Consider the following 12,412-nt stretch of genomic DNA (forward strand, 5'->3'; position numbering starts at 1 on the left):
ATAAAGGTAAGTTGAGTATTTGGGCAAAACTCACAAGTTTAATATCTTAGAAAATACCAAGTTATAAAAAAATATTGTGCCGATCGAGAAATGATCTATCCAGACTCCACTGGTCTTTTGAACCAGGCTGTAAACATGTTTATTTCTGCTGTAAAGATCGGCTCTTTGAATTGGTGTGTATGTGGTTTCTGGTACTTCTGGATCCAGCCTCTAGTGGATCCTCGATGAACTGCAGTTTTTAGCACTTCCTCATTGGACTCATATCTTTAGACCGGAGGTTGCCGCTTGATTCAAACAACCTTGAAAATGAAATCTAAATGTGTAAGGCGCAGGAAAGTGACGTCAGACTTCACCTACCAGTCTGACCGTTGTATGAAGGCTGTTTTTGAAACCGCCTACTATACTTTTATGACGTAGTGATGTGGCCAAAATTCAGTATGTAGTATGTAAACAAAAGCAAAATCTGTAGTCTGCCAAAACTACCCGAATGTCTTACTGATTCAAGATTGTGGGAATCAGTCTGCAGCGGACCTGTCTCCCTCGCATACTGTTTCCCACAATGCACAGCGCTCGCTAACGTACTGCTTCTTCCTTTTTCTGTATATGAATTCAAACTAAACCACTTCTCAACTTTTTAAAACAGAAGTGATGCTACAAAAGAGGTTTTGCAATCGGCTTGGCCGTCGTTTACTTCTGCTTTCTTAAACCAGGAATCCAGCGAAGCCTGACCCGGCATCCTGCAGACCAGATCCAACAGACCAGTCTGACTACAGACTACCTTCAGACGCAGGATGCAGCACTGCAGCACTGCAGCCTCAGAGTTCTGCATGTGTGTGCAGCTGATTTGACCGACAGGTGAGCGACTCGTAGCTGTTTCCAGTGACGTCACTCTTACGTTGCCATGCCGTCCCAAACCAACACTTCCTCTTTGAAGCAGTAAAAACAGCAGGCGGGTCTCTGAATCCCAGCTGGGTTCCTGAATGATTATGTTTCATAAATTAAGAGACGTATCAGCGTAAAGCTACATCTCAATCATGTAAATTAAAAGTTGCTAAACTGAGTTTAGTTGCACTGACGTGTAAGCGGGAGGACGTCGGGCTGGCGTCGGCGAATGATTGCAGAGAAATGAAGACATCGACCCCTCCCCCCCTCGCTCTAATTGATTTGTGACAATGACTAATTAAACGCAGCAGGCGGTGCTCTGATCCTCTGTCTCCGAACGTCATTCAAGACAGCAGGAGGGCGGTGCGAGCATGTCTGATTGCGTTTATGTGTAAGTGTGTGTAAGTGTGTGTGAGTGTGTGTTTTAACAGGGCTGCCTGTGAGGAGGAGGGCACGGCTGTTTCAGTCGCTGCTGTAATCTGGAGGAAACAAGTCGGGCTGAGCTGATGCGTGCGAGCGATTGGCTGGTGTCCGTGTGGGTGTAGCGAGCGTGCAGTGATGTCGGGGAGAGAGTGTTTGATTTCTACATGCTCAGATGTTGAAGTCACTTCTTCCCGGGGGTGTGAAGCGCCGTAAAGACGCAATATGTGTGTGTGTGTGTGTGTTGGGGGGGTAAAGAGGAACACAGATGTTGAAAAGTAGACGCAGAGTGAAGCTCAGTTCACCTGTCGTTTAATTTAAAGGAGCAGGATTCATTTTCTATTTTCCTTCTGAGCTGTAATGATTTAAATTCACATTACCTCGCACAGCAGGGGGGGCGGGGAAGACTGATGTGAAAGTACGGCTTTGAGGCTTTGAGGTGAGATTTATGTCATATCTTCCATTTTTGTACGGCACGAAAAAGTCAGACGAGAGAAAGAGTGAGTAGTTAAAGTAAAGTGTGTGTGTGTGTGTGTGTGTGTGTGTTTGGGAGGAGATAGACAGTAGATATCCACTGAGTCGTGCTGCTTCATTACTTTTGCCCCATTTGCCAATTAAACCCCAGGCACCAATGAAGATAATGACAAAACGAGCCACTGTGCGCCCCCAAGGAGTCCCTGCATGGCTGTCACATGACCTATCGGCTTTCCAACACACACACACACACACAGAAAACACACACACGCACACTCAATGTACACACTCCCCTCAGACGTGTTATCGTATAGGACGCCTAATCAAAAGCAGATTCTTTTTCTTGTTCCCCATCATAAAGGGTCAGTGAGCACACATTGCCGATGCTGCATATGCTCTGCTGGGCTGCAGAGGGCCGCGGATAAGTGCACTGGGAGTACGCTCATTTGAACAATGGTTGCTATTAGCTGATGGGGATGTTCACAAATGCTCACCGGCCCACTTAATTGGGCTAAAATGTCCATTCAAATTAAATTCCCCGGGTGCAGAGATAACGACGTCGTCCAATCCTGCAGAACAACGGCGTGGGGCTGTCGGACGAGAGCGCTCCTCGCATAAAGAGAGGTCTCAGAGCTGTAGTGGTGAGTGTTATGTAAAAAAAAAAAAAAAGAAGAGTAACAAGAGTGTCTATTATTTAAGAAACAGGGGGAGGACAGTTGAGGGCATGGAGGAAAACGCTGGGAGTCACAGAGACAAATAACAGGAACGGCCGTTCTAACCTCGTCATTACAGAAGCGGTGATAGCGCTCTGAATACCAAGCAAGATAAGGCCGGGGGATGGAAAATTGAACTTCCACATTTGTGTGTATAAGTGCTGCTCCTTTCATCCTCATATCTCCTCTCTCTGATGCAAAGAACCTCGCTTCTCCTCCTCCTCCTCCTCTTCCTCTTTCTCCTCCTGCAAGATACAAACTCAGGGCTGCAGCGCCGGGGCTCCAGAAGACGGCGAAGAGAAGCACTGAAATTTGAGCCGTTTGATGGCTGCAGGATGACAGATGGATGGCGGAGAGACAAGCAGGCACGGAGACAGAAAGAAAGGAGGGAACACACTGGGGGGAAAAAAAAAGGTGGATGTGTTTATTCCTCCCGGGAGGATTTACTCCTTTTCTGCCGTTTGTTTGTGCAGGAGAGGAGGAGGATGTCTGTAGAAATACAGTGCAGCTTCTTCAGGATGAGGTACTCCAAAGTAAAACCATCTCAGTGATGCTTCGGTTCAGGAGTCAAGAGATGAGCGGTCCTTGAATGTGGTGCTTATATGTCTCAATGAAACACAGTTGATTGAAGTCGGTGTGCAAAATTAACCAAACTGAAGATGACAAACTCTAAAAAGGACAAATAGGAACAAACCGGCGTCTAAACGAGGCTGGGAAAAACAGAAAGCCAGGCTGATAGATGATGGGTCTGAAAAAGGAGGCAGGAGGGAGATGGAGAAGCCTCAGAGAATGAGTGGGGGGGATTGAATGTGCTCTGTTGTTAACACCAGGCTTAAGCTCAGATGAACACCAGACAGAAAGTAAGACAAAAGAGGAAACAGGTAAAAACAGAGGAGAATTTTAAAACAGGATTTGTTTCCAGCATCAAAAAAAACCCCAACATCCCAGTTCCTAAACTTCCCGGCGTGGAGGAGATGGCAGACGCACAATCATGGCTTACATGTTGTTATGAAGGAACATAATGTTAAACAGAATGACGTGGGAGAACTTCAGGAGCATCTCTGCATAAATTTAACTTTCAGTTGCATCACTTGTGAGCAGCTAATCTCTGTGTAGGCTGCATGTGTGTGTGTGAGAGCCAGCGTTCTAATCTGCATCTATGCATGTAAATCATGTGTAAGTGAACACTCTCTCATGTGTTTGTGTTCCTCACCAGGATAAAGGGTTGTCACTGTAAACCAGACGACGGCCAACGTGACTCTCTTGGATTAGAGCTTCTGCTAATTAACATTCATTTTGCCAAACTTTCTAAACTTTGGTTTCAGTTCCAGAAAAGAAGGTTTTGAAGTTTCTGCCAAGCTTATTCTTTGCAGGGAGTGAAAACTTTAGGAATAACTTTCAGTCAGCCGGGGAATTCTGTTTCTATGAGAGGGTGCAGCTTCTTTAAATTCAGCTCTTCTGCACATTTAATAATAAAACTATAGATTAGCTTCATGTGAGACCTGGTGCTGGAACTGCAGGATACTGGACCTCATTCATGAACAGTTCTTAAGATTGTTCAGTCTACATCTGATTCATGAACAGAATAGTTCTCACCTGTGTTCTTAAATTGACGAATGCAACAAAGTTTGAAGCTCATGCTTGATGTTCCTAATTAGCATAGATACATGCCCCTTGCACGCCCATATAAGGGCATGACACAGAGATCACACAGGCTTGAGAGAGGAAGAGGAGAGACATCAGGAATCTGCAAATTGGTTTAGTTGTTTTTAAACAGAGGTAGAGCTGCTCTAGGTGAATCACAGACATGTTTTATATCCTCAGTAGTGAATAGACACATATTTATTCGCTGATATAATTCGTTCAAAGATCGAAGAAAAGGACGCACAGCAGATGAAGTGAAATAAAAAGTTCCCTGAGACAAACTTTTCTCAACTTTTGGTCCAATAATTCATCCGATTGGACCGTGACTTTATTCTAAAAACTCTTAAATGATACCTGTGTGTGAAGGTGAGTTGCCTTTCATCATATATATTATTATATATATATATTTCTCCAGTGTTAGCTTCTCTACACTGGCTCCCAATTAAAATTAGAATAGAATTTAAAATCCTTCTTTTAACCTACAAAGCTCTTAAAAATCAGACACCCTCGTATCTTAAAGAGCTCATAGTGCCCTGTTACCCCTCTAGAACTCTACGCTCCCAACATGCAGGCTTGCTAGTTGTACCTAAAATCTCTAAAAGTAGTATGGGAGGTAGAACCTTCAGTTATCAGGCCCCTCTCCTTTGGAATCATTTATCAATCAGGGTCCGGGAGGCCGACACCCTCTCTACTTTTAAGAGTAGGCTTCAAACTTTCCTTTTTGATAAAGCTTATAGTTAGAGCTGGATCAGGCTTGGACCAGGTCTTAGTTATGCTGCTATAGGCTTAGACTGCCGGGGGAACTGGCACACTGACACACTGGGATCCTAGCTCACCCTCTTCCCCCCAACCCCTTCATCACTCACTTTAACTCTTCCTGTCCCATTAAAGTTACTAACCATAGACCTTTCTGGAGTCCCTGAGCTCCCTTGTCTCGTAGATTCCTCTGAGCTGCCGTAGACGTCCTCCTGCTGCGGACGATCTGGACTCCAGCGGCAACAGCTTCTACGACTCGTCTCATCACTATCACCTCTCTCTCTTTTACTCCCCTCTATCTGTCTTTCCAGACCCAACTCAGTCGAGGCATGATGGCTGGCTAACATGAGTCTGGTCCTGCTGGAGGTTTCTGCCTGTTAAAGGAAGTTTGTCCTCTCCACTGTAACTAGCTAAATACTGCGAGGTGCAATGCTCATGATGGATTAAGGTGGGGTCAGACTGAGTCTTATCCTGTCTTGGTGTTGGGTCTCTGTTCATAATTTGACATAGAGTGGTCTAGACCTGCTCTGTTTGTAAAAGCATCTTGAGATAACGTTTGTTGTGATTTGGCGCGATACAAATAAAGATTGATTGATTGATATATATTATTTAAACTGTCTACATCATTGTCTTGTGTCATCTTTTACACCAGGTTAATATTGCATGTTTCATGTTTGTTCATTAAATATTCATAATTTAGTATTTTGCAATTTAAAAAATAAACATGATGCATGATTGAATTAAAAGTTGATTAACATTCCTCAATCTGCACCTTCAGGAGCAGCGCTTCTGATTTCAATGAACACCACACAATGACAAATAAAGGCTATTCTATTCTTTGTTTTTTTTTAAAGTTATATTTTTGGCCTTTTTGCTTTTATTTGATCGGACAGCTGAAGAGAGACAGGAAATGTGGGGAGTAGAGAGCGGGCGAAGACATGCAGGGAATGGTCAACCGGCGACCCCTGCGACGAGGACTGTAGCCTCTGTATGTGGGGCGCTTAGACTGCTAGTGGCGCCCCTATTCTATTCTATTCTATTCTAGGTATTTATTTTGATCTAGCAAATGTCAATCATTTTACAGTTTTTAGAATAAAATCACGGTCCAATCGCATCAATTATTGGACAAAAGTTAAGAAAAGTTTGTCTGAGGAAACTTTCCTTCAGATTTGAGATCAATCAATGTGTTTCTATTCACTACTGAGGTGATAAAATATCATTTAAAAACACTTCCAGCAGCTCTACCTCTGTTTAAAATCAACTAAATCAACTTTTTACTTGGAGTCTAGTGTGCAATACGTTTCTGTGTGTGGCCCTGCAGTGTCATGCCCATATATGGGCATTAAGGGGCGTGTATCTATGCTAATCAGGAACATGGTGCATTAGCTTCAAACTTACGAGGACATTGCATTCATCAATTTAAAGACACAGGAGAGAATTCTGCAGTTTGAGAAGCGTTCATGAATCTGACAGACTTAGAAACCTGAAGAAGAAGAAGAGGAAACTGAAGAACGGTTGGTGAATGAGGTCCACTGAGGGATTCTCAGCCAATCAAATACAAGCCTTTGATTGCTCATTAATTTATAAGTTGTTATTTGGAAGTCTTAATGATGTTAAACACTAATGTGACGGTCTCAGTAATCCATTAAGTCTCTTTAAAAGTCTCCTCTAAATCTGGATCAAGCGTGTTCAGATCTGTCTTCACCTCTGAAAGTGGAAACCTGACTGTATTTGAATGTTAGCTAAACTTTGAGACTTCAATATATCAGCTCCTTGATTTAAAACCTTTAGTTCCTCAGTGCATGGTGTGTATTTCCTGTCCTACCTGGAGTCTGGAAGTTGATGCGTCTCATCTCCACGGGGTCTGTCGGATGGTGAGGCGTGATGTCTGCGTTGTTCAGCAGACACTTGGTGCGCGGCTCTGACTCTTTACTTTTGCGGCTGTAAGGAAAGAAAACAAAGAGTAGAAAGAAGGAAAGACACGCACGCACACACACACACACACACACACACACACAAACAAGTGGAATAACTTTCAGTAAGCAAGACATGAGGAGCTGAGAAAGCGTATCAAGTACGTGAAATTCTCCTTCACCCTCGCTAATTAAAGGCATCTGTTTTGCTGAGGCAGCTACTTTGTGTCCGCCTGTGAAATGCAATAAAGTACGGCTAAACCTTACCTGTCAGGTTTGCTGTTTCCAGAGAAAGCAATAGGAGTCAAATAAATATATAAAGATGGTGAAAACACAACACACAAGGAGAAAGGGAGGGGGGGAGGGGGCAAGAAGAGAGATAAATCAATAGAGAGCAGTTTAAAATTCACAGGGGTCGCTGCTGGGCTCGCAAAAACCTGAGATAAAGCTCATCAGCGTTACCAGGAAGCGTGTGCATGCGTGTGCGTGTGTGTGTTAATGAGCGAGAACAAGCAGGTAAGCAAAAGAGCAGACATTTGTGAGTTTGTATCAGGTAGATTTATGTGTGTGTGTGTGTGTGTGGGGGGGAGCTAATGTGCGTGGATACAGATAGGGGAGAGGGAATGTCAGGGCCAAGGGCAGACCCGGAAAACACTATTCACCAGGGGGAGAGAGATGGAGCGGGAGAAGGGAGAGCGAGGGGAAGAGAAAGAAAAGAGAGACAAAAGAGAGAGATCCAAGGAGAGATGTTACTCTCCCTAACCACCAAGACGGAGGTAAAGCAAGGTCAGACAGTCAGGGATCATCTGACAGAAGCAATCTGTACTCGTGTTGCTTACACCAGCCCTTACAATAATTCAGAGATCCTCTCTGGTATGTGGGGCGACCTCTCACACCACGGCCTGTTCTGCTGGGAACTAAAACTACAACCTACTGTAAAGAAGGGGGGACTAGATATGTGTCTACCAAAGCCTGAAGTCAGGGAAATACGCTCTGTTAAAGCAGACTTGTTATGGAGCGCTGACTTCTTTATGATTATGAACCTGCACTGGGCTGCACCAGCTGTGCATGAATCCAAACGCAGCCTAGTTTAATTTCTAATTTAGGATGAAGTTTACTCTCTAATATAACATCTGTAATAGTTACCATATTTTATTTTATTGTATTGTATTGTATTGTATTTAATTTTATTTAATTTTATTTAATTTTATTCAATTTAATTTAATTTAATTTAATTTAATTGTATTTAATTTAATTCTATTTTATTTTATTTTATTGTATTTAATATGATTTAATTTAATTTAATTTAATTCTATTTAATTTAATTTAATTTAATTTAATTTTATTTTATTTTATTCCATTTAATCTTTATCATTGTTATTATTATTGTTATTATATTTGTTAACTATGTAAGTACATTGTTGTATTCCCCTGTCCCATGTTGTAAGCTGCTGTAACAAAAGAATTTCCCCCAATGAGGGACAAATAAAGTATATCTTATCTTATCTAATAACATTTTGGGTGTTGCACCAGCTGAGATAGTTCCAATGTTAGCATAAGTCACATCTTAAATTTAACTCCTAGCTCTGAGTCGGTGTAAAGTCCTTCATTAAAGACCGGTTGTCATGTCAGAATCAGCTTTATTCGCCAAGTATGCTTGAACACACAAGGAATTTGACTTCAGTAAACTGTGCTCTCTTTGTACAAGGCAGAATAGGAATAAGAATAAGAACTACAATAAAAAATAAAATAAAAAATATAATAACAATAACCTTAGCTATAAATACAAAGAAACAACAAATAGGCTTGACTAATATGTACAGGCTAAAATAATATGATAAAGTGCAGTGGTGAGTTGCAGAGGTAGTTTTACATTATAAAATAGAAGTTAAATAGTACAAAAAATAGAAATATGGAATTCTGCTTTGAGAATTGTTGCATTGTGTATCTACATGTATATTTACAGAGAGTATTTATCTGACAGGTGTGACATGTCGCTCTGTTTACAAAGACAGGATCATTTGAAGGATGAGGAGAAGCAGCTCACTGTTAGATGACTCTGATCTTCACACTTTCATTTTCCACTAGCGGAGATAATCACAGTAAATCTGCACGACATTAGAGTACCGTATGTTGTAGTTCAAGATTTCACCACTAGATGTCACTATTGTTATTTTCCACTATAGATTCATCATCATCATTTAAACATGCTTTGTTTTATTTCACCTACATGTTGCTGTTTGATGATTAACGGGAGTTACAGCAGTTATGATTAGCCGTTAGCTTGTTTAGAGTAGGGATGGGCAATGATCTCCAAGTATTCCTTCACTTATTATAACTGGCCGCATATAAAATGTTAATGTTTGAAGTGTTTGCTGTGTGTTTTTGTTGATTGTTACTGTTCTGGTTTTTGTTTTTAACTCTGTAAAGCACTTTGAATTGCTCTATGCATGAATGCTGCTTTATAAATAAACTTGCCTTGCCTATTAAAAACCGAAGAGTTACTTCGAATATTTTCTCATTTTAAAAGTAAAATTTTTCATCATTTTCAGAGGTGCCTGGTTGTAATACTGTATTCCCTCCAGACGGTGGCTACAGAGCGTCTTAAAGCTGTTTGCTAATCACGTTAAGTAACAGAAGAAGAAGAAAGCTAACTGCATTAAATAGCAAAAGAAGAAGAAAACATGAGCGACAATTTTTCTTCGTTTCTGAATCTCACACTACTACACACGTGTTTCTAGAGACTCGCCCCGCCCTACCTCTCTGAGCTGGTCCATCTCTACGCCCCTGCTCGGTGCCTCAGGTCAGCTGATCAGCTGCTCCTGGAGGTACCGAGGTCCAGGCGGAAGCTCAGGGGGGATAGGACTCTTTCTGTCGCTGCTCCCAAACTGTGGAACGATCTTCCTTTAGCCGTCAGACAAGCCCCCTCACTGTCCATTTTTAAAAGTCGTCTTTAAACCCATTTTTATTCCCTGGCTTTCGACTCAGCATGAGACCCTGCTCTTGTTTCAGTGCCTTTTTATTTTTATTTTTTAACTTTATTTTATCTTATTGTTCTTATTGATTTTATGATTTTATTGTTTGTTTTTATCCATTATGTCTCTGTACAGCACTTTGTGTCCAACTGCTGTTGTTCTTAAAGTGCTTTATAAATAAAGTTGAGTTGAGTTGAGACTGAGCATGGCTGTAAAATTTAAACACACACGCCGGGTCACAGAAACACCGACATAAAGATGGAGACAGACGCTGTAAGCGCCCGCTACTAGCAGCACCTCGTCCTGCTGCTGGTTAACGAGACTGAGACACAAACGGGACGTTAATGGGACAAGTGTGGGGGGGCGATATTTGAATAATTGTCAAATAGATGCCAATGATTATCGAATAGTATTTTGGCTTGAAATGCCCGTCCCTATTAAACACCCCATTGAGACAAAGCTGTTCCCTGATCGGTCAAACCGAGTGAGAACATATCTATTAATTTGGACGTTACAGTCTACGAGTTAAGATGAACCTTGAACCGAACAATGACACAACTTAAAGGCCCTGTGAGGAGTTTTGAACTGGCTGAGAAACAGACTGAAAATGATACTGATGCCTCTTTATAACCTTCAATAGCAAACAAGTCCATCAGCAGCAACACTGGCACCTTCTCTGTTGTAATTTTTAATGCCTGAAACTGCCCTGGGAGGGTAGGTGTCAGTCCAGATGATGGACATCTTGCTTCAGAAACAGCCTTTATTTGACTGTTTTCATGGAAAATAATCACATTGCCTGATAAAGTTGACTGTTGAACACAACAGGATAAGGCTTTGGTTGAAAACACTCCTTTTGCATGTACAGGACAAGAGATAAGAGGTATCACTTTGTCCACAAGGGGGGCGCCAGAATCGATACAAAACAAAAGTTCCTCACAGCAGCTTTAAGTTACAAACTAACGCCCTTCAGCATGTGGTTTAGTGAGGACATTACACCCTAACTTATGCAGAGCTGGTGCAACAGGTCACTGCTGTCCAAAGCTAAAGGACAGGTTTATTCCCTCTGTAGGGTTAATAAATAGCTTACATCTTAAATGCATGATAGTAAACATCACAACTATTCAACGTTTGCATCTCTGCAGCAACACTTCGTGGAGTATTTTCTCATATTATCTCTTTAGATCTGCTTCTCGGACATCTTCAGATCAGTGGACTGTTCGGTCACTGAGCACCATCTCAAAGAATCTCTTCCTCTCTTCTTTCTCAAACCCTCTCACTTCCCAAAACCATCTTTTGCCACACTGAAAGCTGGTTCATATTTACATGCAAAATTAAATTGTTTTTGGCTCTTTGAAAGTCATGCTGTCATGAATACAAAATAAGCCCCGCACAAAACATGCTCCCTAACATGCAATTATTCTTTTTTTTGCAGAAGCCCATTTTCCCCAGAAAGGCTGCAAATAACGGGTTCAACATCAAATGACGAGAGAATCACTTTTGTGTGTCGGGGGATGAGGAAAGAAATTCTCTGCAAGCTTATCCAGAATTAGAAAAACATGGATCACAGTAGTTTTGTGAAGCAGTGGCTGGAAAAAGGCACCAAAATGCAAAACAAGGGTTCACTTTACACGTCTCTGACATGAGATCCAGAAGTAAGAGTTTATAAAACCATCACCCCGAGGTGTGCTCTCTATCATGTGATGTTGAACATGTTATTCTGAATTTAAATGCGCCATAAAAGAAAGAATAACACTCATAAACCAACTCACTTTTTATACAGGAGGATAGCGATGACGATGCAGATGATGAAGACCACAGCCAGGACGGGGCCCACCACCCAGATGAGTCCGTCCCCGGTCTCTATTCTAACGTCCACCACCGGCTCGGGGGTCATCACTGTGTCGGTGTACGGGCTTGTAGCGTACATTTTCTAGAAGAAGAAGAAGAAATTGATTCAACATGACGTGTGATCAGTTTAACTCTGATGCTGCTCATGTTAGTGAAAGTTAATAACTGTAGTCAAGGGGTTTTGACCAATCAGAATCAAGCATCTTACACAGCTGGAAGATCAGTAAGAGAGCCGGGTAATAAGATGAAATTAAATCATGATTATAAAAATAGTAATAATAATTAAAAAAAAAAATCAATAGATTTTTTTTTAGAATAATACAAAATAATAAAAATAAAAGAATAATAATAAAAAAAAGATATAGGCCTATAATAAAATGTAAATTATATAAAATAATGAAAATAAAATAATAATAATATAAAATATATAATAATTATAATAATTATAATACAAAATAACAAAAATAAAATAATAATAAAGAAATATATATTAATAATAATAATACAAAATAATAAAAATAGAAGAATAATAGCAACAATAAATAAAAGATATAGGCCTGTAATTATAATAATTATAGAAAAAAAAAATAATAATAAAAAAAAAAAAAAAAAAAAAAAAAAAAAAAATAATAATAATAATAATAATAATAATACAAAATAACAATAAAATATACAATATAAAATACATTTTTCTAAATTTAATTCAAATAAAATAAAGCTCAGGTAAAATCAAGGCTCTGCAATAAAAGTGTGTTTTAGGAATATTATATTAAATATAAATACATTA

At 40.5% G+C, this 12,412-nt stretch overlaps 1 protein-coding gene across 1 annotated transcript in view; it reads right to left on the minus strand.

The window, feature by feature from the left end:
* Window positions 1-12,412, minus strand: part of ptprsa (protein tyrosine phosphatase receptor type Sa) — a 290,186-nt gene that overhangs the window by 54,400 nt on the left and 223,374 nt on the right. Inside the window, 2 exon segments of the mRNA XM_034711280.1 lie at window positions 6,715-6,830; window positions 11,547-11,707. Of these exon segments, the coding sequence (XP_034567171.1) occupies window positions 6,715-6,830; window positions 11,547-11,707 (277 nt within the window).

Source organism: Notolabrus celidotus, chromosome 2, assembly GCF_009762535.1.
Source record: "Notolabrus celidotus isolate fNotCel1 chromosome 2, fNotCel1.pri, whole genome shotgun sequence".
Taxonomy (NCBI): Eukaryota; Metazoa; Chordata; class Actinopteri; order Labriformes; family Labridae; genus Notolabrus; species Notolabrus celidotus.